The following is a 26,840-nucleotide window of genomic DNA, read 5'->3' on the forward strand; positions in this document are numbered from 1 at the left end:
CCTATCGGTGATCTTCGCCGGTCGATCCGTCCGCGCTCGTCGGATCCGCCCGTCGCGAGGCTCGTTGTTTCGACTGGGACAGTTTGAAATTCGTATTAGGATCGGAACGCGAGGAGTGTAAGAAAGGGCACTCGCCATCAGGGGCGTTCGAGGATCGTGAATCGTAATTTCGCTGCCGACTTGCTTAATGTATTCCTTGACTCTGAATACCACGATTAGAAATTGAAAGGAACCTTCGTGGAAGAAGTATTGGGGAAAAAAGTAGAAGCGTTATCGGTGTTTCTTGTTTCGAGAAACGTTTAAGGAATCGTTTCTGGTGAATCATGCAACCGTGGAGATTCTTGGATGCACTTTGTAATGATGGATTGCGAAACGATTGTAACTGAAGCATGAGAGACCTGCCTAGTAGAGGGTGCCAGGGCAACGGGAGATAATCCCGACCGAGGTGGAGGACGAAACCGAGAAACAGTCGATAAAACGGGAGAAGAGACGTCGCGCGAATCGTGTGTATGATTTTACGAAAAAATATCGTCGCGATCGGGGCAACATAGCCAAGGTTATGGTCGAGATAATCCGAGACTCGTGAACTGCCCGATAAGACGGTGGACCGTCGCTTTGGAGCTTACCAGCGCTAGCGGGGCGAACGAGTGCGTGGCTGGCTTCAGGCCCGCTCGGATCTTGCCGGGAGGCATCGAGCAAGCTAGAATTCAGTCCGATTCGCGAACTCCACCTGTCGATTCGCCTCGATGCGACCTGGCGAGCAAAAATTCCGCCGGAGAATTTCAGTGATGCCGGTCGTCTGTCGCTGTGACGGTTCGTCTTCTCTTTGATGTGACAGTTTTCCTGTTTCGCTGAGCGATTCAACTATCGCGTTCCTTGTGACACTTATATTTCTTTTTTTCTTTTTCATCATAAAAGAGAAAAACTGAGAAACTATATATATTTCATCAATATAACTTCGTGTCAGTGAAAAGTTCATCGATGAATCGACAATTCCGCCGTTGCAAGGATACCGAAAGGATTATTATGATTCAATGAATCATAGGACGCGTCTACGAAGACGTTGGGATTCATTGATCATCGACGAGGCCGCGTAAACACACGCGCGTAGCCGGAGTTTTCACGTTCACCGACGGTAAACCGTGGGCTTTCCTTTGCCGCGAACGCCGGGAGTATTTACAAACAAGCCATTCAACCCCCCGGTTGCTACTAGCGGCGCTCGTAAACATTCGTAAGCGTACGCCCCGGCCGCGCTCAGTGAACCACGGCGCGTGGAGACGTTGGCGCTTCCCTTGCACGCGATACGCCGCGCTCCGTCGACTGACAAGCCGGCCACACTCTTGTCTTCGAATTCGATAAAGTCGTCGGAAGGTGACCGAAATAAGAGCTTGTTCGAGGACCGATCGCGATCGGCGATCTACTTCGCGACGAGATTACGTACGGAACTTTGGACGATCGATCGATAAGTAGCCGTAAGCCGACCGGTTCCTTCATTCCGATGATATTAAAACAGTCAAACGGAGCCCAAAAGTACCCGAAACGAACCAAGAGATAGGACAGTGCGGTTTCGGTATCCGTGAGAATGATCCATCTCAAATTCATCGATCGAGTGATGAAATACAAACTCTACAAAGTGTGTTGAACAGTGTGGAACTGTTGGTGTCAGTCGGTGGACGGCCACCGGCGATTCGGTACGTCTAATCGTCAGTGGACAATTCATTGACGACCTTATTCCATTGAACTGGATCAGGATTATATATGTGTTTCTGGTCTGTCCAGAGGGAGACGGAAAAGACAGTGACTCTGAAGGTGTGAAGTGATAGTTCTGTGTTTTCGTGAAAGAATATCCAGTGGACTGTGACCTGTCACTAGAATCCCCTAACAATAAGCGATTTCATGTAGCATCCAAAAATTTTCTTATCATATATCCACGAGCTTCGATTTCGTTTACCAGTTGTCAAGGAGCATTCGAAGCAAAGTTAGAGGACCCTACTGAAGGATAGATCCTCCTCTGTTGATAACAAAGACACACCGGGTCGGTCGGTTTTCCCGCGGTTGTTGTCACCAGCTTTTATACTGGAGCTGTACTTGCCGTACGCACCACTGCCGGGGGGTGGCGGAATCCTCCCGGCGGTGAGCAGCGGGCCCGGTTCAGGGGGGTGTCGTCCGGTACTGTTGGGTGGCGTCGATCTGTCAATGTCGGCGGCGGTGCAGCCGGTCGCGACCCTGCCGACACTCACCAGTGCCGTCCCGCCACCCCATAATCCGCTACACCATACACCTGGGGGGCTGCCGTTGCCGCCGTTGGGCACGGCGCCGGTGATGATGCCGCGACCACCGACGAGCACCATGCCGCCGCTTGGACCATCTCTGCCGCCCTCGCATCAGGACGCCGCCGACCTGGCGGAGGCTGCGCCCAACCAGGACGTCATTCGGGCCCTGTTAGTGAGGAACAAGAAGCTGGAAGGTAAGGATTCTTGGTTTGTTTTTGTCTGTCCTTATCCCTCCCCCCCTCGCCACCCTTCGGGATCCATCGAAGAGACGCGGTTTTGCTGGCTGGTCAAGTGGAGGGGAAGGGGGGCGATCCTTCGATTCTTCGGTGGAATGGAATGATATCGATACGGTTTGATGGATCGGAGAAGGGAGGCTATGTGGTGTTTGAGGAATTTTGGATAATGTTTTAGTTGGTATGCGTAGCTTGGGACGGTATAGAAGAAATTGTTTTGTGGTGGTGGAGCGAGTGGGGTTAGGAGATGGACGAGTTAAGGACGGTTTCGCAAAACATGTCTCCGATTGTTTTCAATGGTCCTTGTATGGTAGATTTTCTGGTGACTTTGAAATGTATTGTTTTTAGAGAGTGTTGGGTTTTTAGAGGGAGGTGGTTGGGAGATATTATATGAGGGTGCGTGGATACATTTTGCGAACGCATAACTTTTTTAATTCGTGTGCTATATCCTGGTGGATAAGTCTGTTAGATTATTTGAGTTATTGTTTCTTCTCGTGGGAGCAATGTTTACTAGTAAATAAAGGTTGAATCTGTTTATGTTTAATCCTTTTAATAATCGACGAACACTGTACTACAACCTAGTCATAATGTTTTATCATATAAATATTGAGTTCATTACAATATTCTAAGTTAACATTCGTTTTAGGATAGCAATGTACCTATATCTAAAGCATGCAACCTTCTCTTAATTTCGTACCTGTTAGTCTCATTTTCGACTGTCAGTTTGTAGAAAACTGATTGTGAATTTTACAAGTACTGTAACAATTTGAATTTCAGTAGACTAATAGTAATACGTATAACTATTAATAGTTCATCATACACTGCGTGGCATAATTATAAAATCATCCAAATATTTTCAATTCTTACATATGTAGTTAAAATAAAAACGTACCACTTTTTTTCTAAAGAATATAATCTATGCTTTTCTGGAGAAACATTATTTCTCAACACGTTTTCAGACATAGCATACTTGGTTCATTTTTATTTTAACCACAATACATAAGGATTGCAAATTTTAGGGTGGTTTCATTAGTTATGCCACACAGTGTAGTAAAAAAATATATATGGAAGAATTATCTTATTCCCTAAGAATTTCTGCATAGTTGTTATAAATTTGTCGATTATCAAATTTAGTCTGGTCGCGACAGTGAAGAATTTAGTCGAAAAAAAATTCACAGCTTAGTAAATGTCCTAGTAGAAATTAGAAAAAGATGATTAGTATCGATTTCATGTCTTCACTCATTGTCATGAATCTTTAAGATAACGGGACCTATTACCTAACGAGAATATTAATCGAGGAAAGACGGATTCAGTGGGGAATCATCGATTTTACATAGTCGTCGAAAGGGACACGTTGCAATCACCTTTGTAGATTCATAGAGGCATCTCTCTGGGAAACCAGAAAGCACTAGTTTCGATGATTTCGTCGCTATCGCGTGTTTTCGTGATAATATCAGGTCAGGTTGAAATTTTTGTGCCACATTACGCGAACGGTGGCAGGTTCTCGATAAGAACTCTTGATCCGAATGATCGATAAGATTAACGTCCGCCTCGAGACTGCTTCGATTGTCACATTTGGGCCATTGCTTAGCTACTTAATTGTATGTCGATCTCGGATTGTCCATTTTTTCTTGAGCTGTATCAACGTAATGAATTTTAATGATCGTTAAGAATAATACATACATCTAAAAATTATTTACTTCAATGAGTTTCAAATGTATTATTCAGAGAATGGCCAATTATAGGTATACGTTATAGGTAGTTGCAGAAAAAGATGATTTATTACTGGCCTTTTATTTATCAGCAAAACGTGACGCTTTTTATCTACGTAATATAGATTAGAACCCTGAGAACTTTAAAATATACCTACTATTAATTTGATTATTTCCGGAGTGAAATTTACTACTTTTTAACGCCGTCGATATCTGCACGTGTAAATTCGTGTAAATAAGCGATTTAATCTTTCATTCAGTGGCATACATTGCGATCGTCACAATCGTCTGGAATGCAACATGCTGGCGAGAGTCTTATCACTTGACATAGACACTCGACAGAAATCACTAAAATAATTGGCGTTTGTATTCTGGTTTACGATTCCAGTTTCGTGAATTCTGAAAATTTGTTTTCGGAAGAAGGCAGTATTCACAAGGGAAGGTCGAAACTGTCCGCCTTCGCTTTTAATAGGGTTTAGTAAGATGATAGTAGATAGATTGCCCATAATATATGTAAAATATTAGGTGTAAACACTCGATAATTTGAAAGACATGAACTTTCAAGATATACTATGAATATAACTCAAAATTGTCGAAGTTGCGTTGGCAAAGTAAAATAAATATATTGCGGTGAACGGGAATTGATTAGGTATGCTATATATGCATAAAATTCGTAACTCAACTCAATAGACCGAGCATTTTTTGTTCCTTTCATACATAATTTTTTTTCGAAGATTTCTAACGTCGATATAGTTGAAGAAAAGTATTGGTGGTTGTAGTGATTTGTTTGTAACATTCAGTACCCAATCGCCTACGCATTTCTTTTCTCGTTTCTTGTGCGCTTGTTTCGCGGAGCAAGATTCGGTATAAAATATTTAAGCGGTCGATTTGAGTGAGTGGAGCAAGGTCGAAGATTTCCTCGATTCTGAACCGCCATCATTCAGAAATTCCGCTGTTTCACCATTACAACTACAGATTTCAATTTTCAATCCTTTAATATTTGCTGTTAGCTACTTCAAATTCTTGGCAAATTGCATGATTTCTAAGTTTATTGTTTTTGAAGTCATAATCCTTGCTTAATTAAATTTATCGAAATTTTTGGTTTTAATCTTTTGTGATATGTATACCAATGGGCAGTCCACTATTTCTTTCATGATATATTAAGTGGATTATGCGGTACGTTACCTTACAAATAAAATTAAATATCAGTTTATTTCATTTTCCTTTAAATGAGTTTCGAGGGGAAATAGTTTGAAGTTGTAGCGTTTATCTTATTTCATTAAAATAGTGTAAGACGTTGAAAAGCATTCAGGAATATTATTGAGACTGCGTGTGTTTGTTTCTTTAAATAATTAAAAAGGATCTGACAGTGCTGATATTAGTTTTATTTATTTTATTCTATTTAGTGATTTCCGTAATACCGTATGAATTCTCAATATCCCCTAAATGTGTACCCAAATATAGACATTCATTTAGTGCAAGATATTTTCAGAAATTGATTTCGTTCAATTATCGACAGAGTTCATATTTTATTAAGATCTGTAGATAACTGTGAATCGATCATTTAGAAGAATATATAAGTCAGAGTTCACGTCTCATTAATAGAGTTCAATACAAACCTGTATCAAACTTACCCTTGGGTGATCAGAAATTTATCGTGCCCATGCGTTGCGTGGAGGCAATTTAACAGCAATATAGGACGAGTTAATCCATCAATTATACTGAACTACATTCACGACTGCTTTTTCATTTTCCTACTTATTTACCTAAACAATAATTCCTTTAATATGCTACAGTATCTATATTAGTATAAATTAAATGACATTCACCTAGATATATAGGTGAATATATATTTCTAGATTAAACCCATTAGATTATCCGTATTAACCATCAGAGGGCGAATGTTACCAAGGTTCGTACATACAGTGGTACCTGGATACACTCACACCCCTACTGATCAGTTTCGAGATGTTTTTTTAAAGTGTATTTCTATAAAATACATTAGTCTCCTTATCAAATATTAATATGAAACAACTGTACGCTTAGTTCTGAAAAGCTAAATAGATACGGAAAACTTTCGATAATTCTGAGTCAAAATGGACCCAGGCATCGCCAACTAAGGGTTAATCTGTAATTACTCCTATGTAAGTATTTACGATCGAAATGTGGTTACATTTAACGATTATCCATTTTGTATTAATCTTTCTGTCTCGTCCTTTTCAGTTTATATCATTATTGATAAATATTAACATAAGTGATAATAATCAGTAATAGTCAGACACCCGAGTCAAATGGTACCAAACTACACGTATCTGATGTATCTTTAACACTAGAACTAGAACTACCGATAAACGCATATTTGCCTCGATCAGTGGATAAACGTGAAAAACTTTTTAAAATTTAGAAATTCAGAAATTGACTAATTTCTTGACTTTTATATCGTAATAAAAGAGGCAAAAGATCTAAGAAAATGTATTGTCATAACATTTTAATCGTCGTTGTAAGAGTGTATTGACAAGTCATTTTGACTTGCTTGGTAATTCCTTGGTTTTGACGAAAAAATGTCAAATGAATAAATTGTATTCTGCTATGAGGAAAAATTATTAGATGCCCAGGTATCGATGATCGTTGAATGTAAGGTACTCTATTTCATGTTATATTTGACTTTGGGAATTTTTAAGGAGTGATCATGAATTTTGCTTTCTTTGTGACCTATATTGTGACGAAACCTAATTATTTTCAAAAATTTATCACAATTTAGAAAATTTTTTTTATTAAAGCAAATTTAATATGGATGGGACAATACTTATGGGTGGTAGTATAGTAGAATATAATTTTTCGTGAAACTCAATCGAATATATTACGTTAATTGCTTATTGTTAGTCGAATTAGGGTAGTAGTAACAATTCCAAAATGAACATTGAATTTCATTTTAATTCCTTCCATATCTTTTGCACGTTTATGTTACTTGTTAATTATTACTAGTTAATTATTAATGTAGAATTGTTTCTTGATTGTCTTCTTTGAATGACATTCGCCAGTAAGGAAGGTCGATTCAAAGAACACGGCGACTTAAACGTTTCTCGACGATAAAGTATAGGCGATGGAACAGTCCGCGGGTCCGCGTGAAGGTTTTGTTAAAAGGGCGCGGTGAGGGCGGGTGGTGGATATTTTAATAAGGTAAGTGCTGCAAGGCCGGTTGCTATGCCATTGGGGCGGTTTAATCATGTAATGTGTTCGGAGGCACGGCCACCCCACAATCAATACAGTATTGCTTCGGGCACGATAGCGGATGTGCTTAAATCTAAACCTAAATCTAAACTTAGGCCCAAACACCAGGACCTGAACTGCACGGCAGTTAGCCTTTTACACGTCCTGCCTGTCGATTGAACGCGTCCATTAATCGTGTTGATTAAACTCGCGAACGCCAGATTCCTTACTATGGCGATCGTAATCTATATACATAATGTTCTAGCTGTGGCATGGTATTATCGTAAATAGACTACGGATGTTTATATAAATTTACATTTTTGTAGACTAGATTACAAAAATTAGAATCGACGAAAAATTGATTTCGTCATTTAACCGTTTATAAGGTAGAATTAGGTTTATCCCACTTTCGTAAAATAACATAAGGTCAATGTCTCTATTTCTAATCACGTCCCGATTTCTGCACAGTATGTATATATACTTTTGTAAAGTTTAACAAATCTGAATTTTTAAGTTTCCGAAGTTTCTTTGTTATTAGTCTATAAACATATCTTTCTACGTAAACATCTACAGTCTAACAAGGACCATAGAATACCTACATTAATACTGCACATTTTAAATAACACAGAAAAATATATAAACAATTAGAATTCATGTTGAAATTCTATAAAGTGCTGGAAACCTCGTACTACCTTATTCTCGATAAATAAAAATCCGAATCTGTGTGTCAGAAAATCGTACAAAATCCGTCGATCAAGCGACCGTGGCGATAAAACGCGCGGAAAGGGATGCGAATACACTTTTTCGATACGAAGTCAAGGAAAGAACCACGATCTGACAAGGGGCAGAAAGCTCCAATGAGGATGTCAAGCATCCATCGGGTAAATGGTAACCATAGGAAACGGTGGCTCATGGCGAATGGGAGTAGAACGGGGACGCGGGTGGAAAGAAAATGGCGGCTGGTTAGAGGGCGCGTGGTAGTCGCATGCAGGGGTGGAACGGCCGGCGGGAAAACGAGGATGAAGGTTTTCACGTCTTTGTTGCGGACGACGACGACGAATCGGCTCTGCCTATTTCAAAGGGCTAAATTTTAAGATTCTCGTCGAGTTTATGTATACTGCCTGCCAAGAGGTATGAGGCCTTAAAAATATTTAATTAATAGGATTTTAAAAAGTTATAAGAAATATTTTACTGTTTAATTAACTTCTGTACACTGTTTAGGATCCATTTGATCTGAAATGAAACATTTGTTTTTAATTATTTTTTTAGTAAAAAAGTGTATAGATAAATTCGGTGGGAATAATTTATACATTGTTTCCAAAATGGTGGTATAACCCGAAAGAATGTGATTCTACATGCAAAAATAAGTTGAAAATGTAGAATAACATTTATTCGTACGATGCTTCGTTTCCAAGATAATTAATCCTCAAAATTCATTCAACGCGTATGCATTAAGTGACAGTGAGTAGAAACAGAATGCAATGAACAGACGCGTTGGCCAAGTCTTATTCGAAATTGCTCGTGTATCCCGCAGATTTTCATATTCGATTTTCTCGAAAATGATGCATCGTAATAAAAAAAATTATATTACGTTTTCGACTTATTTTTGCATACAAAATCACGTACTTTCAGGGTGTACTAGCATTTCGGAAACACCCTGTATAAATGGAAAGTAATATAGAGGGTTCTTCAAGTATACTTATCATTATTCTAAGGGATATTCGGATAGCTTAAATGAGACGAAACATATTTGCTTGTATTTTTCAATAACGAAGCCTTAAAATTTTTAAACATTTTCATCTATTTACGTTGTACTAACAATCGTAGGTTATTTCTATAATTAAAATTTGGTTTTAGTTTACCTTTATCTACGAAGATCAATACACCTAATAATTATCTAGACATTACATAGGGGATAAGTTAAAAATAAAATGAACCCGTAACTATAATTTATTTCACCATAGGAAAAGAAATAATAATAGAAATTTCGTGGCGAATCAAATACACTAATTACAAGCAATACATTACATTGAGAGTTTCAATCAGTACTTTTGGCAGTTCAAGAATTCTTCACAAACAAAATATTAGATGCACCAGTAAATACCCCACTCTATTTTATGAAACTCTGTCTTCATTTCCAAATAATTCAACACTCATTCCATTTTACCAATATTCCTCATTTGCCTCCATCATTCTTTCCCATTTTCACAAATCCAGAAGGTCGACAAAATATTCCGAGTTGAAAATGTATTGAGTTGAAATGTATAACCATGTTGGAACTATGGGGAATAACATACTGACGCACCGAATAAATACATTGCAAAGAAAAAACGTCTACAAGAAAAATGTGCATATATAAAAACGAAGAATTTATTTGATCATTGGGGGAAAGGACTGATAACGGCGGTTTCATCACGAATCGATTACTGAGAGGCAGGGCACAGTAAATTTTCCGACGTAATAAAAAAGTTGCCAGATCCTTTTTCTTCTGTATAAAAGACCTGGAACATTTTTCCCACCTACATTTCTCTTGCCGGTGGAACCCGCGGACCGGCGAGAGGGAATTGCTTCCCAAGTCGAAAGTTTCTGCGGTGGCGGTGGTTGGTTTTTCTTATTTTTTTCTCCCGGCATCGCCGCATCGCTACCACCCACGCCAAAAAGCCGTAGACCGAATCCTCGCCGGGCTCTCTCTATCTTCTCTCCTATTTTCTTCGTTTTCTCGGCACGACTTCGCCCCGAGCGACCACTCGGTATGATACATCGGCACGGTAACGTCGTTAAACGCCGGTTATCGACCGGCTATGACCAGTCCCTGTCCTTATGAGGGAAAATTATTAGGCGGCCGCGTATCGATGACCGTTCGATGTATCATTCGCCCGTGTCTCGGGTTGAATTGATACGGAATGAAGTGTAATTCGTGATACAGTCGAAAAGAATATGGTTCTTATGTGATACTCGGTCGAATGTGTTGGTTTAATTACTTATTGGTAGTTGTATAATTTATTCAGTTTTTGTTCTATCGATTATTCATGTTAAATGCTGTTACCTTTAACCTTTTGCAATTTGTCTTTAAAGTTGCTGTCGTCACTGAGTATATTTGTTATTGTATGATGGACTGATGTAAATATAAACTTATGTGTTTTTATATTAAATATAACTTATATATTTTTTCACTTCACACATTTTTAATCTTGCCTGCCTCCACGAGTCTATATGACCTGACGATGATATTAGTTTTTTAATAAAAGGTAAAGGTAAGATCACTGAAACCACAATACTTTATGAGATATTTAATTTGTTACCGAAAGGAAGATGTTAGAAAATGGCCCTTTTTGGACCTCTGCGAAAGAATAATTCTTACAGGACATTTAAGAATGCCTCCGACGGACCAAAAAATGTTATCATTTTTCCGAAAAACGATGGAAAATTTATCAAAAATGATTGCAATCGTGTGAATGTGATAGTGATCAATCTTTTCTTTTATTTTTAAGAATTATGTTTATATCTTCCGATTCTTAGTTTCAGTGACGTTTCGTGACTGCGTTGACAGTGGGCCGTTACGGCAAGCCGTAACTTCACGGGCCGCGATACGAGGCCGCGCGTGAAAAGTTGGAAAACGGCCCCCAGCCGCGAAGTGGCGTTTCACCGCGGCGGTGGGGACGTTACGACGCCGCGAAAATTACTGCGACGATAAAACGCATCGCGAGGACACTGGAGGAAAGGCGGCAAGTGTGGGCTGCTGGCAGTCGAACGCGTAAATAGTCTCTGGGAAAAGCGTGTCCTGAGCACGCGTCGTGCCACGGCATCGAGTTACCGCCGTCTCTCACCCCGTCGCCATTACGACGCGTTACGACTTTTTTACCTGGCGCTCGCGTGCGATGGAAATCGGTCCATTTCAGGGGCTGACGTTTCAAACTCGAGGGTTTGATCGATAGTCTCGTTTTTTTTCCCTCTGTCTTCTTCCCTCGGATTACTCGTTTCTCTGTTCTTTTTTTTTTCCTCTCGGTTTAATCCTTGGGTATACTCGTGGGACCGTGACGAGGAGAGACTTAAATAGCTTCTTAGTAAATGTGAGTGGAGTGTCGATTACGGGGAAACATTGCGGGGTTTTCTGTTTAACTTTGAGTCGATTGCGTTTTTTTAACACTTTCGCTGCTGGGATCATTTAATCGTGCGGAAGTACTTTGTATGGTTCGGTGTTAAAGGAGTCGTTTTTGTTTTTTAAATGTGTGAGTTCAGTTCTTAAAACAAATGAGTTTAAGGTAGTTTCATCTTATAGATTGGTGTATAGTTTTTTTATTATTTATAATGTTAAGTCCGAGACACCTTGAAGTCTGTGTTACATTTGATTACAGTGTCCATTTTATATTGGTTTCCTCGGTTCTATCCGACGTAAGTGAATAAAATTTACAATTTTAAAAAATATGCAGGTTTCTTAAAATTTAGTAGACTCTTCTTCGATATTTACTAATTTGCAGGAGATGGTTCTGAGACTCTGAATTGAACAAGGCATAAGCAATTACGTTTCAACTAATAAATAATTGCAAGAAGAAATTAGACGCATGATTTCAAAATTGAATTAAAAAGGAATTAAAAATTGTTCCCTGTGACATTTATTGCTATTATCACATAATTACACAAGTTACTATCAAGATACAATTATTACATAAATGCATAAAGTTTTATGAAATTGCGTACAAGTCTTAATATTTCTAGTAGTAAATGTATTTTCATCATCAGTTAACCGACGGAAAATAGATCCGTGGTGGATGAAGCTGCGTGATTTCTGACCCATGTCGAAGTCTCATTTATATAATTTATCAAACTTAGTAGGTCTCGAATGACCCACGTTCGTCAATTACGGATTAAAGGTGCTCTGAAGACTAGAAGTTGAGACATCCGAAAAAAGTATTAAATAAGTGTAAGAAGTTTCTTCTTTTTTCATTTTAGAGTATATGTAGAGATTGATATACAGAAATCTCTTTAGATCTGTACTTATTCCCAATGCCCCAGTGACTTTTGCTTCTTGTAACTGGGAAGTAGGTATGTTATTCGAGCTGTAAGAATTACCGTATTTACACAGTGAAATCACGATAGACGCATAAGTTACAAAATTTTTTGACTGATAACATGCCTCGACAAGCGTCGACCTCCTTTTCAATTACTCCCGAGTTAGCACGTCGGGTAAGGCTAAGACAGTCACTATTATAGTGCGTCATTTATTCGGGCGACCGTCTGAAGAGGTTGGCTTTCGATAAGATTAAGAATTTTTTCCGTCATCGTCAACATGCCAGTAATGTATTATTCGTTGTAAATATTGATTTTACAATATTATTGTAGTACCTTTTGGATAGATTATCGATACTTTTTTTAAACATACTATTGAATAAGAATATGGACAAAACAAATAGTGCATTCTGTAGTTATTGAGGTTTCGCATGATTTATTGTGAAATGCAGTTTTTTGTATAGTTTTATATTAATTTGAAGGAGTGTCCTATTCTGAATATGTTAAAAACATTAATTATACGTGTTGCCAATTTAAATAGGTATGGGTAGCTTGGAAATGTGTTTCGGTTAATTTTGTATTAGAAATAACAATCAAAGGATTTTTACGATTATTGTGTACAACAATGTGAAATATCATTCAGTTACTAGTCAAAGTTATAACAAATGCTTAAAATGTATTTCTGACGCTGGAATGCAGTCATTGCATCAACAAATCAACAAAATGTATTTATTTACGAATTTTAAACTTCTGCAACTATGTATTGATAATAGCAGAGATCTGGGGAGCGTTCTAGTTATTTTATTTTCTTCACTTTCAATCTAACTTTTTCAGATTCAAAGATTACACGCACGAGTGCAAAAACTACATCTGGAAATTTTTATATTACAGACTCCTCTTGATTATCGTCCCGAACTTGGGTCCGCGCTGGGACAATAATCTTGTAGGGAGAAATGCTTCAGATCCTCGTGAATTCGTTTTTTACCCGAAACCCGAGTCTCGACGACAAAAGCGAAGGGGTAACAAAGTGTATGCGCTTGACAGGTTCTACGCCCCCCCCCCTCCCCTCAGTGGTAGGGATACTGCCTGGACAATAATCGTGTAGAACAAGCCAGACGATAATCGAGGGGAGTCTGTAGAGATAGTTTATTCCAAGGAGGGGCTGAACAAAGAAAACTTTGAAAAGAGGATGGTGAGCCGAAAAAGATTTGGAAACTCTAAGTTCACATATCATTATTTTACTTAAAATGATTTCCTACACAATTTATCAAATTATTACCCTAATTTCACATCATCTTGTATATTATGCCAGACAAAAACTGTCTTCACCATAGAAAAGCACTAAAAAATAAAGAAATGGTATTCACGCATCTATGAAAATTCAGAGGAACTCTGTGCTCGTCACGTTAAACATAACCTACAAAACCATCGCACGTCACTAATGTGAGAAAACTACGGCGTTTCGCTGACAAAAGGCATTATAACCCACAAGCGAACATTTCTCATTGATTCGATTACAAGCCTCCGCAAACATCCGACAGCAAGAGCAGTACGTAACAGCAAAATACCATGTAATCCGAAACGTTACACCGACAGAGAGAGATAAAGAGAGAGAACTCGAGGGGGTTGATGCTGGTCTCGCGTTGCGTGTTTCGTGGGAACGCGTGACTCGGGGTTGTTTTCCTTGTAGGCGGTACTCGTGGATCCTTTCGGGTTTTGCGGTTTCGGTTTTTCGGACGGAGAGAGAGCTCGTTTCGTGTGTGTGTGTGTGTGTGTGTCTGGCGTGTTGCGCCCGTTTTTCCGGCGCCACGTGACTAGTCGATGATGTTTCTGCCCGGGCGTAATCACGTGTGCCCCTCCACAAGCCACGCGTTCCCTATTGTTGCGCGAGTTTACGCGATCGGAGATTAAGTGGCTCTTGATGGGAACTAAACACCGTTTAAACCGCGCTCGTGCAAACTTACGATTATGTATACTTTCGATAACAGAGAGAAAGAGAGAGGGTCCATTTACTTCTCGTGAAATGGACGGAGGGGATGTTTTGATTTGTTACGAAAAAAATCTCAGTGGCGTGGTTTTAACCCTTGTGTAGGCAACCGGATACCAGGGTACCCAAGTACCCATTTCTAAGTTTCCTTGGATAATTTTTTAGGTTCTGGTCTAAAATAGTATTTGGTATGTTACAGGAAGGGAAAACTATGGAAGTAAAATTATCTGTGTTTATTTAATCCGTCAGAATAGGAATATTACGATTGCTTAATAACCGTGAATATTTTGGTTGTCCACATAAGAGTTAAGGGTGAAGGGGAAGTATACCTTGTATACTGTAATGGAAAGAAGCATTCGTATTCTGCTGACTCTTGTTTCGAATTGTTAACACAGTTTACAAGGAATATAAAAATAAAAATAAATATAAATACACTCTACAAGGAAAATTTAATTTCTTCGTTATTATATGTACAATTATTTGTAATGACATTAACATTATTAATGATTTTTTAAAGTGTTTTATTTAGGCGACTTAAATAGTTGAAACATTTCAGATACAAAAATATTTCTTTTTCTACGCAAGTACCAGAAATATTTTCCACTTTTGTTGTAAATAATATTATAAGCGCACAAAAATATATTAATCAGTATATTAAAAATTGCAGCAAGCTGAGTTACGAGGTAAATAGAAATTTTTTTTTATTATAATAAAAAATGCATTTTCAATTTTATTTATTTAACTAACCGTCTACGTACATGTTCAAATGATATTTTAATTTGGACGTTTAATAATTTCAAGGTTCTTGCGTGAACAGTTTAATTCACGCAGATACGATTCGTGACATTGCGCAGGTAGGTCCACGGTGAGCGTGGTAAACTTGTTCGCAGATAAATTATTTATGTTCACGTTGCGAGAAAAGTACTGTCAGGCTGAAACATGGCAAACACGATGCCCTATAAAAACGTTATGGTACATCACGGAGACAAAATGACACATTGTCCAACCAGCTTTGAAATCTCCCGATGAAAGCTCAAACGTGCAAGTAGAAAAAAAACAAAATAATCTGAATACCAGATTATTGAATTATTCATCAAACCGAAAGAAGATATAATAAAAGAGTTTATTCTTTGTTTCGTTCTATTTCTTTTCTTTCGTTCCGTTTTTTGCATTTATGTTACTTTACGCAACTTTCATTATACCTTAATGTGCTTAAATTGCACGCACATTTAGTTTAATCGACTTAATTAGTTTATTCTTTTCCTTTTGTTTTAGAACGGAAGATTGAAACTCCAAGCTGTTTTTCGATCAAGGAAGAACGTGAGTCCTTTTTAATTTGATATTTCTTTTTCATTTTCACTTCGATTTCGTTTTTAATTTTTTGCAACATTTCTTTTATCTCTCTATCCTTATGCATTTTATGTTTACACGAGATCGAAAGAACTTTGTCTTTGAAGGTATATACTGGAGCTGAAAAATGTTACACCCAACTAACTAGATCTAATTTCTACTAAGTGCGGAAATCGCAGAAAAGTTAATCTTTTATTTGTTAAACACAAACCAACTTAACCTAACTCCTGTCACCTTGCACATAATGAAACCTAACCGCAATTTTAAACATTTGGGAAACGTTTCTTATACGTCTAAGACATTACCATAGCCTTTTTAAAATCTCTTTAAACGTTCCCAAAACGTACAGGGAATGTTACTTTTATACATTCGGGAAACGTTCTGAGAATGTTGACACAGGACGTCCTGAGGACGTTCCACTTTGTAAATAGGACCTTCCTAGGACATTTAAAGATCTTAACGAGGACATAACGGGGACATAACAGGGACATATGGACGTTTTTGGGACATCCTCCGAATGTACAGAACGTCCAGAACGTACGTCCATCGGACGTACATAGGACGTTCTTGTGCTATTTGGGTATCTTCCAATGAACTCCGTGATATTAATTTATCAACTAGCAGTGGCAAATCGGAAGCTTATCGTGAGTACTCTGTAATATACCTAATATGTTAAATGTATTTTCATTACAAAATCAATTGTAAATTCGTATGCGGCTAACAGTGATAAAGCATAGCATACTAGAATGTTGGATCAGTATCAAAAGTGACGATCCTTTTCAAGTACCGGCTCTTACTCTTTGAAGTGGCTCTCGAAGTTCATAATGCAGGGGGCACAAAGCATTAAGTACAAGATCATCGACTCTGCCCCATATGTCATCGAGGACGTAGTGTCAGTACAGCAGTTGGTCACACTCGTTGTACAGTAGCATTGTTACGTGTGATTTACACGTTGTTTACCATTGTGCACCTAAAAGTTTCAACAGTCTCTATCGAAAATGCGGGCTACTCTCGTCGCACCCTCTTCTTGTGGCCCTTTGAAGTAACACTTTTAGGACCGTCAAAGACGCTTTGATAATGCTTGATACTTTCCTATGATGAACGATAGAGTGGATGATTTTGTATTCTATAGCGGGTATTCGCCGAACTTTACCATCTGAACTATTTCTGGTACATTTAAAATTTCATAAAAATGTTTCCTACAGTAGTTGCATAGTTTTGTTGGGATCGGGGTACAGTAATAATAGTTTTATTCTGTCGGGAGGTGTTAATGATCCGAAGGTTAGCTTTGGTTTTTCCAAATGGAATGCTTCCTTTTTATGTGGGTACCCGATAGCTACTTTAAAGATGAATTCCACGACCCACGACAATAAGTTCTCCAATGTCAGTAAAGGTCGTGCAGACAATGTGGATAAACAAGTAAAGCGTTCTGAAGGGTTGAAGATTAAACACAACGTCACTTCGCAGCGGCACCGAAAATTGGATAGAAAATTGTCTTTTGTACCTACGACCTTTAGTGGCTTTGAAGGACTTATTGAATTTATGAATACTCATTATTTTGTTTAAATTCTGAATAAATCTTATACTTTTGCATCGATCAGACAACTCACATCCTTACGAAAACTATCGTCGTTAAATGAACGCTAGCTTGCAAATACGTTCTAAAACTGTCGAAAATGAATAAACAGATGTCGTAACAACGGAATACATTCGAAAGTTAAGACAAGTCGAAGTCAATTTGCATAAGAGCTGGTCAACAAAAGCTGTGACTGGTAACAACGGGGGAAGGGGGTAACACCTACGTTCCACGGGGTGATCTTACGGCGACGGAGGTAGGAAACCGATGGGGTGGACGCGTGCATATTCATTGGCGCACATGGTGCCAGAAGCGACGGGGCACCAGTTGTTCTGGCACGCTCCTGGCACGTGCGGCTCACGTGGCCACCTCTGATGAGTGGATTGTTCATTCCAACGTTTTGTCGCTACTTTTCCTACAACCTGAAACAACGCCCGCCTTGTTACTGCCAACATGCTCACTCTTGCAATAATGGAAAATAATTATTAAACCGGAAACACAATACGCCCGATCCATTTGTCGCCATTCGGTGATTCGCGTATAGTTGTGTGTGTAAGGTGTTTTTACACATGTAGAACACTTTTAAAATTACATTGGACACATTGTCATATTTGAGAAAATAGTAAATAGTTATTTTGTTAGTAACTAGACTGCGAATGTTTAAGCATTCATAGCATCTCTTAAATTTTGAAATACAGTACTGTTAACGTATTATAATTAACATATTGGAACATATAGTACGCGAAATTATATTCTGCTGATTTTAATTGTTGTTGAAGTGAACAAATTTAACACTAGAACTACCAGCGTTGGATGTATAGTGATGTAGTATAATTTAGCATGAGATAGTATAATATAAAATGTAGAGTAATTGAAAAGTTAACATAAATCCTTCTAAAAAGCACTATTATAATTTCACGAATCGTAACATAAGAAATTTGCAAACCGTCATTTTAACGGGTTTGGTAGTTCTACTGTTAAATGTTAATACTAACAAATTCAAATATTAAAAATTGAAAGAACTTCTAAAAAGCAATCGTGTTGAACTGTAGAAATCTAAAAAATAGTCATGTTGGACAGTACACGTTGTAACTCTTGGATTACGCGTTGCCTGGTGTTAGAACGCATAGTAGGTATGGATTCTATGCGGATCCATAATAAGTATTTCGAATTTACAGTGGTTAAACATTGTATTAGAATTGCCTTAGTTTTTCAAAATTATTTTATAGATTCGTACATTTTGTTATGAGACATTTCTATTACTTTAATCTATCTTTAATTGGAGTAAGCTCTCGATCAATATGTATTTTACTACCATATTACGCAGAGTGCCACCGAAATAGTGGTATCTACAAGCGAGTAGCTTGTTTCTACAGAACAAATCGCCTTTTCATTCTGTTTAAAATATTTATTACAAGAGATCCAATTAGATACTTTCATATAGATCAATACGAAAAATTGGAATATTATATACACATGTCGATTTACAATTAAATCGAAATATTACAAATTTAAAACACAAAGTTGACATCCTCGACACGATCTTGTTGAGATTATTAATAAAACGAAGTTAAATATTGAATTTCCAAATTAATATTGTAATACAAATAATCAATCAAATGAAGTGCATTGAAAGACCAGAAAGAGTCATTTTGATATCAGCCTACAAATTTCAAGTTCTCGATTAATCAAATCTACCCCTGTTTTTCAAGTCTGCACTATGGTACCAGCATTTTCTCAGTTTCAAAGCGTACAAGTGTTAGACGACAGACCAGCGACGTAGTGACGTTTACGCATCGAATCGATAATGCCCACCGGTGTCCACAACTCCATTAAGATAATTGTGTGGTCGCTTTATTTCTCCTTCTACTTATCCATCTATCCATCCAACTATACATATAACTGTCCCGGTTGAGGCTGTCGCGTGCTTGGACTTGAACACGAGATAGAAAGAGGGAGGCCAACAAGTGAGTTCTACAAACAATTCCTGAGGCTTCAAACTTTCTACGGTAGAGAACGAGGCACTTTGTATTACGCCACTGTCTGGCCAGGATGATTTTATTATACTGCCATGTTAGCAGAAGATCTTTGCAGACTTGCTTTTTCTTTCTTGATGCTTTCTCTTGAAAGGAAAACCTGGAAAATGTCTCGTTTGGAAGAAAAGCTGCAAGTTTGCGAAAGTTTGCTAGTGTATGAAGTAGCAATGTGGTATGTTTCAAAGAAAATAAGAATGGTGTTTTGTTAACGTTTTTGCCGAGGTTAATTGTAGTTGGAGGTGTTTCTTAAAGTGTAATGTTTGAGACTGAACAGACTGTATTCAATTGTTACACCAATTTTAAAATGGGATTTCTTCTTATATTTCTCATTTTATCTTGCATAAGATACTTCTACATTTAGATTCCTAAATTTAGAACAATATTATATCTTCCATTCAGTGACACTTTATAATACCTAACAAAAACAGAAACATTTTATCTATTGAATAGAAAAAATATTGATTTCAAAATGCAGTCAAAATGGTACTCGTAGTTCTGGGTGACAATTATACTTGTCAAACATGGAGTTCGAATAGCATTGTTACGGGATGATAGAAAAAAAATTGCCAACAAAGCGCCTTAGCAGCTTAACAATGCCTAGGACGTCATTTTGGTCATCTTCGTAGAGTACTTGGCTTAAGAGCATTGAACAGGTCACGTGTCGACCCGTGTCCACCGGATGTCATGGTTTTGTTGCATTTAACGCCTCTTCTGCGGAGCATTCACTCCACGGTAAAGCCATGGGCGTTTCCTTTTTCCGCCCAAATGATCGACGCTCCGGTTCAAGCTCGTGCCATGAGAATCGAGCGCAATTTTGTTAACACTTCACAGGCCTAATAGAGACTAATCTATTATCATATACCAATCATTTCTCTTATGAATATCTGCTTATTTTTTTATTAAAATTGTATTAAATACATTTTTTACATTGGAAATAAAATTAAGTAAGTATACTTATGCAAATGTAAGAGTAGATAAAGAGGTGTTTAGACAACATGTGAACTACTGTATACTTGATAAGGTTCAAATTAGTAGACTGAATACTATTCATAGAAATACTTTGGTGGAGAAAGTAACACGACACTAAAAAGTACTGGGATAAACATTTAAATATTATATAGCAAAATGAGTATAAGTCAGGTGTAGGCGGAGGTATAACTAATGATATAATTAATTTTCGAAGCAAAGAAGAATAGTACAATTTCAGTTAAAAAAAATTATGAAGTATTATTTTTACAAAAAGACAGATATGCATCATTAAATGAAACCTGTACACTTTGCATTTTCTATATTATACTACACTACATCGAGCATTAGCTTATTATTTAATCTAACACATACTTCAATAATATATTATTATTACATTCATGGAAGTAAAAGTTCCTAGGTAGTTTTTATTCCTAGTCCTTAAAGTATTTTATTTCTTTTTATTTCATCAGTATAAACGTAAAAATAGAGATTATCAATGTTTACGCAAATTCATAGTTTCAAGCACGACTCTATAAAAATGAAAATCTATTTTCCGTATTAGATTCTTTGTTTTTCTTCTGTCAATGATAACACACAAATATTACGAAACATTATTGAACTCTTTATTTTACTAAATTTTTCAAGTTAAAAGGCGCTATGAATGCATAAATATACACTGTTTAATCGTCACTATTCCGAAGAACGTTTCCTTATCGTTGTTTTCAACATAATGCGAACTATAATACCAATAATGATAACAAAACCGATTTAGGGCACGAACATTAATATGTAGTCGCTATTTACGGATGAACGTATCTTTACGGACGATTACGCGACGGAGCATGGGAACTGGACTACGGTACGTTCCGATTCACCCATAAATCTACCTGTAATTTGCAATGCGTGCCATGGACGTCCGCGAGGTATTCCTCTGGAAGCGTTCGCATTCGTTCGGCCGTAGGTGCGCCGCGGCAAGTATTGTCGGGGCAAAACCGTTTTTGTTCACAATAGTCGCTGACAAAACCACGGACCACTGACCGTGATGGATCGACGCGTTTCTATTACAGTCGCAACAGTGCGTCCTAGAACTAGGTAAATTCGTTTATGGTGATCGTGTTTAGTCCGTTAAATTATCTTCCAGTTGATCAATTGCTTCGAATTATTCAATGTTTATTGACAAATTAGTTCCGCTTTCCTAATCGCTTTGGATAAAAAATATTCATTAGTGTGCAAGGTGTTCCATTTGTTTTTACTACCACGAAAATTATATTGTAGAATGAATTTACGTAAACATCAGTAGTTTCTATTTTTACGTTCACACTGATTGTAACCAGAATCTGATGTTTACATTGAGGTAGACTAAAGAATATGAGAATATTTTGTCGCAGAAATAATATAATAGAAGTGACACTTCTTAATTTGCCGAAGTGTTAATTATGTAGTCACTCTGTAGTCTTTAATTTGAGGTATTAATTATCGTATTATTATATTTATCAAGTGTTTTAAATTATTGGAGAATTAATTATAATGTGAAGTGAAGTATTGTTGTTCAAAAAATCTTTTCTTAGATTTACCCTTGTGATATGATGGAATAAAATATATTAATTATATAATTTCTGTTATTCTATAAACATTAGTTTCCATTTCTAAGGTAGTATTCAATATATAAATAGTATTCCAAATTTCAACATACAAGTAGTATCAATAAAAATACATCTCGAAATTTATTGTATTTCGACACCCCTCGTGACATGCGTTATCCCATCATTTGCTAGGGGAAAATCTAAGCATGCATTTGGTTTCTATTCGCGTACGCACGAAGCCCTTGAGTTTTTCATTTTTTTTCTTCCTTGAAGGGAATTTCTTGAGCTTCCACCCATTGTTACGCACACAATAATCTAAAGCTGATTAACTGAGTGGTGGTTGAACGATATAACATTTCGATGATAATTAAGCAAAGAGAAAAGAGAGTTTCGAGTGATACGTACTATTAAACAAATTAAAAAAAAAGGTACATTGGTTCTCCATAGTATGGAAATTTTCTTTTATATTTATTTAAAATATACTCCTTATTTGATTATCCCATTCATTATGATATGAACACTTATATTTTTGTTCTCATTCAACATGAAATTCATATATATAACTTCCATACAAAGTGTTTATAATAAGAGGAGGGAGGATTGTTTCAGAACATTCAGAAAAATTTGTTTGTAAGAACAGATAGATACTTCCTTGCTTATTGTGATAGTAAATTATAGTTAATAAGTATTAAAAACGCATTTGTACAAATATAAACTTTGAAAAGTATAATACAGTACTGGCAAGAAGTATTGAAGAGTGCCTCACTTGTTCACTACTGAAACACTGTTATTGTAAATTTCGATAACTTTTCACTAATGCAAAAGTAAGGTAATAATTTTTTGCCAGTAGTATATTATATGTATATTCTGTGGACCGTTCGCTTCATAGTCGTGCACCACAATAATTTCCAGGAACATAAAGAAAAGAAATTGAATGGACATGTTTTTAAGGCTATAAACGTACTGAAAACTACAAAAAAGAAATTTCCAATTTTTTTTTCATCGTTACTGGTCTCATCCCTTAATCAAAGCCGCCGGCTCGCGCGAAACCCGTTGACAAGTCGAAAGTCATCGGGTCGCGTAGAAATCTGTGAACGAAGAAAAACATATCGTCCCCTAATAGCCCTCATTGACGAGAGCACCGTGGACAAGTTCGGGGGTAGACTCTCCTGTTTTCATTTCAATTTCTACCCCTTGGTGGCTGTGCGCCCCTTTCCGTGGCCAGATGGCGAATGCTGACTATCCCCCGTCCCTCTACACGCCGTCCTTCCTTCTCTGTCATCCTCTGTCCCGTGACTGCACGACGGGGACTGCACGAGCTCGATGGTAGGCGGAGAGATCGAAATGATTGAACATGTCAATGTTTGGTTTGGTTTATACCGACGTGCCTGTAACGTGGTTAACGAATCGGTTTGCTTTTCCCGGGGCTTAGCTCGCTTTTCCTCGCTCGATTCGTCTGAGGACACATATTCGGGAGACTCGCTACACCGAGCTGACACGATCAATGGAAAACACGCTGGTTAGCAATCGATACGGAGATTATGAGAAATTAGGAGCAGGCAAACAGAGATGGTCAGTTTCGTTCGATTCGCCGTTTGGGAATGACGATCTTGCAAGAAAACTAATTGTAAATCTGTGCGTTTGCCTTTGTTATATTGTTACGGCGATTAAGAATTTATAGGAAATTCTCTAATCACGTATGTAATTTCCATCATTATGTAAAGACTGTAGATGTTTATGCATTTATAGCACCTCTGGCTTTGAGATATTATATAGAAGAGAATATTCCTATAGTAGAGAATTCAAAATCCGGTCCCATTTTAATTTTTAGATATTAGTATCTGAAATTGTGAATTTGCCTAGAGTTCTGCAGTCTTGTTATTTTTTACTTTGTCTTATCTATGTACCAGAGCTATAATTACTTAATGAAACAAATTATTTCATACTTCGTAGACCAACCGGGCTGTTTACGCCCAAGCTTAATATATTTTACTGTTTTACGTCAAACGTTTCAAACTTTTTGCAATACAAAACAAACATTCGGAAGGATGTCCCGAATGACTAAAGTTTTGTTTAGACACATTGCCTACAGTGGGTTGGAAAACGAAGACATACAAATATTTACAAATGAAAACGAAATATTAATTTTTCCTAGCTATTTATTACTAATCAATCCACTTTACAATGGAAACAGTGACCTAACCTAGCGCAGTCCCTTTTCAGGCAGTCGAAACCTCTATTGCGCTATCCATAACGTGTCCACGATCTCCTCAAACTTCCCCAATTCAATTATCAGGCTTGTGGCCACAGCAGGAACAGCGGGAGAGACGCGGCGAGGGGGCGGGGACGTTGAAGTGTTTAAATTTAGACGAATGAAATAATAAGATCAAACGGTAAATATCCCCGATGAAAGGCACCGCATGCAAACAAAACTTTCGAAACGGAGGGTGTGCTCGAGCACACCGTCGCTTTTGAAAATACATATCGCGATCCTCCGGGGACATCGCCCCGGCGTTTCATATCGATTGTCGATTCTTGTGTACCGCCGCAGCACCGGTGAGTTTCGGTAAACAGTCCGCGCGACACACGAATTAATATTGAAGCAGCTAATTAAAATAAATACCGCGGATCTTTGCAGTTCGCGCAACACGAGCCATTTTCGACCATTCTCGTCGAACACATGAGGGGGTGGGGGGCTTTCATTTGGATCGCAACATACGTAAAAAAGTGGTTTTTAGATAATATCCCCTCTCCCTGCCGTTTTCATCTCGTACGAAACGCGGGAATGAACGGCCATACGCAGAAATTAGAAGATATGGAACGCCAGGCCCGTTTTATATTTGACATGTAACGCGTTTGTTTTTCGTGCGCGTATCATTTTAAGAGACACGTGTGATGAGTATTACACGTACCCCCTTGTTTCGGATACGTATGCAGTTTTTTTTGTTTTTGTTTTTTAATAGATGATTGTCGTGTGTCGAGGTCTGCTGTTTTTTTAATGGAACCACGTATTTGCGTGTTGACAATGTGGTGGCTCGGGATGAAACCCGAAGAATGATGAAAATGATCATTTGGGTTAATGATCTTTTGAATGATTAACACTGGAACTACCAGAGCAGTCAAAATGACTGGTTAACACGCTCTTGTGACGGTAATTAAAGCGTTATAACGATGAATTTTCTGAAGTGTTTTACAAATTTTATTACAATATGAACGTGGAGACATTCGTTAATTTATACAATTTTATGTTTTCACACGTTGGGTATGTCTATCGATTCGATACAAACAAATGTACGTTTGTCGTTGGTAGACCCAGTGTTAAAACTACGGAAGTGGTTGTGTGTGGTCTTAAAGTCTGAAACCCACTTTGAAAAGACTGAAACTTTCAAGATCGAAAATTTAAATTTCATCTGTTCAACTGGTCGGTAGTAAACAGTACAATACGGATAAAACATTTTTTGAACATTAAAAGTTAATTTGAGTTATAGAGGGTTAAATGATGGACTTGAGTGATTAATTCTGGATATATGCAAGAGAAGTTACTCTAAATTCAAAGGAACTTAGAAGATTATAGGTATTTATCTACTTATTTAAAAAAAAACGCAATGTCATATTTTTTACACAAAGTGGTTAATGCTGAATAATAAATATCTACCAAAAACCACAATAAATCGAATTTAATACATTACAAGATTTCACTATAGAAAGGTCCATTTATAAATCGACACTGATTAATTCACTAGAAATATTTCTGTTATCAAAATGTTGTCTTTCATGTTTCGATGTTTCGTCATATTGCATATTCAGCGAACCATCTTGCGAATCGCTTGAAACGTAGGTACAAAAGGCTGCGAAAGAAAGGAATCGCGAAGAGTAAAGTCGAACAAAAGATCAGTCTGAAATGATTAAAGAAGTAAAGATCAAAGAGGCGCGAAGAAGTAGAGCAGAAAAGGTACATCGACTACTGTCGTTCCTTTGCGTCAATAGCTTTCTTATCGATAACGTGGTTCGCAAAATGACAAAATAAAAACACGCATCAAATCAAAACGAAAAACGACAGTCAAACGGTGATTGTTCTGTATTCCTATTGACAGAATTCGTGAAATACACTACGAGACTTTGTTTACTTTAAATATATTGATATTAATACTGAATTTTATCATTATATCTTTATTTTTATCTGTTAAAAATTAGGAGAGCTATTATTGAATCGTTCTGAAAGTTCGTAACGTTTCGAGCACCGTGCCTTTGTTACGTTTTTACTAGACGAAGGAACGAAAAATCATTTGATCTGGTCAACAGGTACTATATTCCAGGTGTGGATGGGATATATTTGTTGTACAAAGTACACCTCTGTTTCCTTTAAGATACATCAACAAAACATGTAAATAAAGTTCTATCAAACTACTAAAAAAATTAAACTACTTCCTCTGGAAAATTCTATAACATCCAACCACTTAATAAGACTTTGCTCGACGGACATTAAGCTGTCGAAGAAGTGAAATCAAAGAGGTGTATCGTAGCAAAGGGGTTGAACGGTAGCGGAACAACGGGAAGAAAATCACGCGAAAAAGATTTCATCTGGCTTGAAGCCGCGACGGAGTTGAAAGTCATCCCATTAATTACGAGGTTCGGTTCTAACAAATCATCGCGGGGGCGGCCCGCAAACCCCATAATTGCAGGCCTTATGGTTTCACCCGTGGCACGAGGCGCTTCCGCAGCTGACCATCGGAGTACCTACTCCGCAAGTCTATAACGGGAACGCAATATCCCGGAACACCCGTGGACTATGGAAGCCATAATGTAGAGCAGCGCCCGCCGTCCATGAACGGAGTGATTCACCGAAACGGCGCGACAGATGCACGATCTGGAAGATAGCTGGTGGATAGAACATTTAACGTTCG

At 37.7% G+C, this 26,840-nt stretch overlaps 1 protein-coding gene across 1 annotated transcript in view; it reads left to right on the forward strand.

Moving 5' to 3' along the window:
* Positions 1-2,196: 2,196 nt before the first annotated feature.
* The window catches only part of LOC107193700 (LIM/homeobox protein Lhx3), a 70,376-nt gene continuing 45,732 nt past the window's right edge, over positions 2,197-26,840 (forward strand). Inside the window, exons 1-2 of the mRNA XM_015583193.1 lie at positions 2,197-2,467; positions 15,698-15,742. Coding sequence (XP_015438679.1) covers positions 2,197-2,467; positions 15,698-15,742 — 316 coding nt within the window. The remainder of the gene's footprint in view (positions 2,468-15,697; positions 15,743-26,840) is intronic.

This window comes from Dufourea novaeangliae, unplaced genomic scaffold (genome assembly GCF_001272555.1).
Source record: "Dufourea novaeangliae isolate 0120121106 unplaced genomic scaffold, ASM127255v1 scaffold25, whole genome shotgun sequence".
NCBI classification, from domain to species: Eukaryota; Metazoa; Arthropoda; class Insecta; order Hymenoptera; family Halictidae; genus Dufourea; species Dufourea novaeangliae.